General features: G+C 51.0%; 1 protein-coding gene across 1 annotated transcript in view; it reads right to left on the minus strand.

Moving 5' to 3' along the window:
• The window catches only part of EMH_0000310 (uncharacterized protein), a gene marked incomplete at both ends in the record, with an annotated part of 393 nt that extends 304 nt beyond the window's left edge, over window positions 1-89 (minus strand). The window contains one exon of the mRNA XM_013494707.1: window positions 1-89. Within this exon, the coding sequence (XP_013350161.1) occupies window positions 1-89 (89 nt within the window).
• Window positions 90-314: the final 225 nt, after the last annotated feature.

The raw sequence follows: 314 nt of genomic DNA on the forward strand, positions 1-314 counted from the left end.
ATCGGTTCCCGCGGCACTGGCCCAACGATCCCTATCTTCTTTCTGGCGCGCAGTGGGAGCTCCAGGAAGAGGGAGGAGTACAGGCTCATCAGGCTTGGAAGGCCTCCATAGGTCAATATAATCACAACAACGCATGCATGCATGCATGCATGCATGCATGCATGCGTGCATGCATGCATATGCATGCATGCATGGGTTTGCATGCATATGCATGCATATGCATGCATGCATATGCATATGCATGCATGAGTGAATGGGTTTGCATGCATGGGTTTGCATGCATGCATGCATGGGTTTGCATGCATGCATGCATG

This window comes from Eimeria mitis, genomic scaffold (assembly GCF_000499745.2).
Source record: "Eimeria mitis Houghton genomic scaffold, Emh_scaff12585, whole genome shotgun sequence".
NCBI lineage: Eukaryota > Apicomplexa > Conoidasida > Eucoccidiorida > Eimeriidae > Eimeria > Eimeria mitis.